Here is a 6080-nt window from a genome sequence, read left to right on the forward strand (position 1 = left end):
TTATTCATTTAACATTTAGTTTATTAATATAAAAGGCATATATTTTGTATCCCATACTCCTTATTTTATTGTTCCTAACATCCATCACTAACATAACATGTTTGTGACATGTTTCCACTCATAGCATGGCCGGCCACTATGCCTTAATTTGGGTAAATTGACATGCAAACCCATCATTTTCACAATATGCATTAATAGGCCACTTTGCAATTGCCTAGCACATTTCTAAATTTTCTCACATAAGTCCTATTTGATAAAATTCACTTACAATTAACAAAATTCAAACATGAAATTTTCACACATGCACATGTACATATAATGAGCATCAATTATGACGGTTAATTATTTTTATGACTCGGTTTAGTGGTCCCGAAACCACTTCCCAACTAGGGTCAAATTAGGGATGTCACAGTTGTACTCCGAAACACCCCTAGAGACTTATTTGACATGGGGAATGGAAGTAGAGATGACATCGTTGAAAGATCAGAAACTTTGCCTTTTCCAGAACAAAACTTAAATGAAAATATCCCTAGTACTAGTACACAATTTCAATGGGTTCGTCAGGATGTGGACGAAGATATTTACGATTTATGATGTAGTAAGATTTTATGAGTTTTTATTTATATGTAATGTTATAATTTTAACATTGGTCATGTTATATAATTTAACTATTTTATATTTACTATTGTTGTTATTTCTTACTAAAATTTTAACTATTTTAAGTGTTGCAGGAAAAATGCCTAGAAGAAGATTAAGAGATCTTAATATTGTACAGAATACTACAAATTTGGAAGAAGTAAGTACTGAACAGTAGACAGTTGTTGGATCTTCAAGCGTGCCGGAGACACTTGACGAGTCTGTGGAATTTCAAAGTAATGTTAAGTTTATTTTACAAATTGTATTAAATTTTATTACTGATTTATTTTTAAATTTCAATATAGTAATAATATATTATTTTTCAGCTGAAAATGGTCAGACGCGCAGAGGTCGAGGACGTACGCTCCTAACAGATTTATATAACTTAAATTCTGTCGAGCGTGTCAAAGTAACTAGAAACAGCCATGGTCAGCCTGTTGGACAAGAAGCTCGACTTTTAGCAGGCTATTTGGGCATTATAGCACGAAATGCCAATATGTTGCCCATCAACTAGGAATCATGGCATAACATGCCTGATAGCAATAAAAATCAAGCTCTCTAATATTAAGGTAACAAAACGTTAATGTAATTTATAATACTTTGGTTTAAGTTTCATTTATATTTACTTCCTAAACTGTGTTTATTAGGAGAGGTTTGCTTTAGAGGTCTTTGATGCCTATATCAAGAAGGCATTGGGTAAAAAATGGAGAGACCATAAAAGCATTTTGAAAAAAGAATATTTTAAAAAACCCATAAGCCTCGAAGAAAAATTGCAAAATGTCCCACCGGGAATGCTGAGGTACCAATGGGAAGATGCGGTTCGATTTTGGAATTCGAAGAAAGGAGAGGTATTATGTACTTGCAAACTTTTATAAATTTTTCGGTTTATAGTATTTACTATATACGTAATAATAATTTCATTATGTAGGACCGTGAGCGAGTTGGAACAAGCAGCAGGCAAAAACAAAAATTTACGCACACGGCAGGATCGAGAAGTTTTGCTTGTGTAGCTCAGGCCGCGATACTATGGATTTATTAATTCTATCAAGTATTAATGACTTTTTACTATTAAATAATATTTACTACTATATTGTAGGAAGCCTCATCTGGTCAAAAAGTTGGACGCCTTCAGCTTTTTGACATCACGCACAGGAAAAAAGATGGAACTCCGATGACATCTGATGCTGCAGAAATTATGGTATATTTACTTAATAAAATTTGATTCATTATAAATATTTATAATATTTAATTATAATGTTTTAATTTGTCGTTTTTATTAGTTTAATTTAAATAATGTTATGTTGTATTCCTTTTTATTGTATATTTCGTTTCTAACTCTTTAACTGATTTATTAGGAGAAACTAAAAGATAAGAAGGCAGAGTATGAAGCGACTGCTTCGACTGATAGTTCTGTTAATTTTGAGGATATTGATAACAGAATTATTAATGAAGTTTTGGGTCCTGAAAGGTATGGTCGGGTTAGATTTCAAGGATCTGGTGTTAACCCGACCCAATATTTTGGATCCGCCTCGCACCAATACATGCCTTCCGAGAGTCAAAGTCAAGCTGAAGTTCAGAGGCTAAAAGATCAAATAGTTCAGATACAAGCTAGCACAGATGAGCAAATTTCTCAACTTAGAGCGGAGACAGCAGCGCGGGAGGCGGAGGCAGCAGTGAGGGAGGCGGAGCAGAATAGAAAATACAATGAACTCCAGCTACAGCTTCAGTCTATAATGACTATGTTCCAGCAATTTCAAAATCCCCCATCTTAGACATTTGTTTTCTTGTAACTTTTAACATTATTGTAAGAATATTTTGAATATTCATTTACAATTTATATAATATATTTTTTGTATAATTTTGTATTATTTAAATTTACAGGTTTTGGTTGGATTTCATGGTATATTTGCTGTTTTTGGTTGAATTTCTTACAGGAGGGTTGGATATAGGTGCAAAAATACATACTGCAAAACTGGGCAAATTAGCGGCGTTTTTCAAAAGCGCTACTAAAAGTGCTGGTCTTTAGCGGCGTTTTTTTAAAAAGCACCACTAAAAATCCTGGTCTTTAGCGGCGCTTTTATAAAAATGCCGCTAAATGTCTGGTCTTTAGTGGCGTTTTTTAAGAAAGCGCCGCTAATTTTACCGGCGTTACATATAGCGACGTTTTTTGCGGTGCTTGAGAAAGCGCCACTAAAGTTTTTAGCGGCGCTTAAAAACGCAGCTAAAGGCAAAAAAAACGCCACTAAAAGTCTATTTTCCTGTAGTGTGTTCTCATTCTGACTGACTGGTCCAATCTAGTTTAAATAACATGAAATTTTGGAATTTTTGTTTAAATTATTAAAATCATATTTATTTTTAAAATTTTAAAGAGTTTATTTTTTTATTTTTAAAAAAAATTAAAACTTTCATTTTTATGTTCTTATTTCAAAGAAAAAAAATTAATTTTTAAAAATTTTAAAATCTTATAAGTACTTTTAAAGGGTAATTACTAAATTGACACAAAAAATATAAATGTTGAGGGTTAAAAAAGTTATTTTACATTTGACAGTGTTAACTTTAACGGCAGAATTAAACAAAATGACCAAAATTTTTAAATAAAACACTATAGAGACTAAATATCTCAAGACTAAAGTATAAAGACTAAAATTTAAAATTTTAAAAATAACATATTTAAACTTTTAAAGGAATCAGTTATTAATATATATTTTATTTCCTCCTAATTTTTAACATTTTTAGTTGGATTTAAATTTTTCTTAAAGAAAAAGTTAAAAATTAAGAGAAAAAAATCTAAATTATAATTCTCCTATTGAAAAGATATAAAAATTAAGTTGAATCACAGTTTTCATACCATCCATTTTCATTACTACAAGACTTTTCAATTACATTCACCAAACATATATTACACTGAGTTATTTTTAATCATATTGCACTTGATATTTAACTTTGTAGTAAGTTATCATACAATCAATGCCATCGCATCACACTAGTCATTCTTCTTTTGAAGCAGGCTATCAGACATTTATTCCCATCGCTTGGAGATCCTAGTCATTAGTCCATACTCGGTGTGCAGGACAATCGATACGGCTGGAACAACCGGAGTTTCTTCCACTACATGAATACGATAATTGTAAATCAGAGTAGATGCCACGGCTTTGATCTGAATAAATGATGTTTCCTTCCCCAAACATATCCTTGGCCCTGCACCGAAAGATAAGAACTTGTATGATGGCTCATGTTTGATCTCTCCTCTCTCATTAATCCATCTCTCAGGCTTGAATTCATAGCAATCTTCTCTCCAGATTGACTTCATTCTTCCCATTGAATACACACTAAACAAGACTTTTGTCTTTGGATGAACTGGATGCCCGCTTGGAAGCATGTCTGGTTTGACAGGTTCCTTGTGATTTAAAGGGGCTGGTGGATACAACCTTAATGCCTCACACAATGCTCCGTGGAGATAAACCAAATTCTTTACCTCATCGACATTGAATAGCCGCCTCCTTTTGGTTTCACCTATTGGTATTTTTGATTCAAGTTCTTCTATGATCTTGTTTTCCACTATTGGATGCTTGGAAACCAGCCAAGCGAACCAAGTAAGAGCAGTGCTCGTCGTGTCCGTCGTAGCAGTTATCATATTCAGAGCGTTGTCTCTCAAGAACTTATCATCACATTTCAAACCTGTTGATTCCTTTTCAGTTATGTATGATGTTAAGAGATCCACATCATCTACTGATACCAACTCCTGGATCAGCTTGTTCGCTTCTTTTCTTTTCTGACATATATATTCAGCTAATATATCATCAAGAACTTTCCATGCCTTCTTGTATTTCCCTTCTTGTCCTACGTTCAACCACTTCTGCAACTTAGTAAAGCTTCGTGGTCGAACATGCCGATAAAGTATTGCTTGCCCGAAATCATTCATGGCTTTGGAGAAAAGAACTTGAGGGAGTTCGAGGGAGAGGCAACTAGGATCATAGCCGGTAACCAAGAGGCATGTAGAATCAAACGTGAAACTTCGGAAAATGTCTTCTAAGTTGATGACCAAGCCATGTTTAGCAGCATGGTCGATGATGGGCATCAGCCCCATTTCCACCTTGTCTTAGATAGTCCTCAACAAGAATTGGTGGAAAAGGTGATGTCTCATGAATCCTTGAGCTGCTATCCGCTGGTTTTTCCACAAATCCATATCGGAGTTGAAAATCCCGTCTCCTAAGATATCGAACATCTGCTTGTATTCAGGCCCTTTGGGGAAGTTGTCAAAGTTGGAACTCATAACGTAGCGAGCATTGGCGGGGTCACACGTCGCCACCAAGTTCATCTTAGCAAACCAAGGGCCTTCCAAAACAAAAGTGCCCTTGCAGCTTTCTAGTGTCTCAGTACACCAGTCGTGGAGCCGATGAACGTTGAGGAGAAGCTCAACAATGCCAGGAGAACTCTTTGGACACCCATTTTTATTTCTCATCAACTGGTATAGAAACAGAAAGGAAATGAGAGCCAAGAAGAAAACTTGAAGAAAACTCTGTAATGCCATGAAATTGATATAACCAAGTTTAGGCAAATTCCTTGTTCTTCTTAATTCAATTTATGAAGTGAATTTTTCCAACATTAACTATCTTGTGTAGATATGTAAGGTGGGAGTTCGACTTTTCGTTTGTTTTTGTTTTAAATAAACTTCTAACGAATTTTAAATAGCTTTAAAATTTATAGCATAATTAGGTTGCAATTACACTTTTAAATTCTTAGAAAGAGGATAAGCATTGAAATTATAAAAATTATATGACTTTCAAATACTTTGTAATGGTTTAACTTTAAATTTCTTTATATAAATTTAAGTTATAAAAATTATATTATAAGCATAAATTTGTACGAGTGTTTTGAATAATTATAATTAAAATTTTTTAAAGTTATATCATAAATATTAAAAAAGCAATTTATGTATATTTTATAAAATTATAACAAAAAATTATACTAATTAAATCATAAAAATTTTTACAGTTCTATTAAAAAGCATATTATAAAAGTAATTTGCGTGTTATAAAAATATTATAAAAATATTATAATATACTCATATAAAAAGTTATGACAAAAAGTATGGAAATAACTTATTTATATATCCATGTTATATATCATATAAAATAATATATTTATTTATTTAAAAAATGATAAATTTTTTTATCATATCGTAGGATACAATGCCATTTGAGAGAATGGAGTCAGAAACAAACACTAGAGATGGCTCATGAATTCTTTTGTAATACCCTCTACCCGTATTCGTTGCCGAAATAGGGTACGAGGCATTACCGGAGTTTACGAATTATTTTTTTTTACTCAATATAGCCCCTTTATAGATATCTAACCTTCCCTACAATATTAAACCGAGAACAATCCACATCAACCAATCCAATTCAACATATTTTCAAGATAGATTCGTGTATTTTTATAAG

General features: G+C 32.7%; 1 protein-coding gene across 1 annotated transcript; it reads right to left on the reverse strand.

Annotated features, from left to right (window-relative positions):
- Positions 1-3655: 3655 nt before the first annotated feature.
- On the reverse strand, positions 3656-4723 carry LOC107889900 (alkane hydroxylase MAH1-like). The gene has a single exon (XM_016814440.2). It carries the CDS (start codon positions 4721-4723, stop codon positions 3656-3658), a length of 1068 nt encoding a protein of 355 aa, XP_016669929.2.
- Between the last annotated feature and the right edge of the window lie 1357 nt (positions 4724-6080).

The sequence above is a fragment of the Gossypium hirsutum genome, chromosome A09, assembly GCF_007990345.1.
Source record: "Gossypium hirsutum isolate 1008001.06 chromosome A09, Gossypium_hirsutum_v2.1, whole genome shotgun sequence".
Lineage (NCBI taxonomy): Eukaryota > Viridiplantae > Streptophyta > Magnoliopsida > Malvales > Malvaceae > Gossypium > Gossypium hirsutum.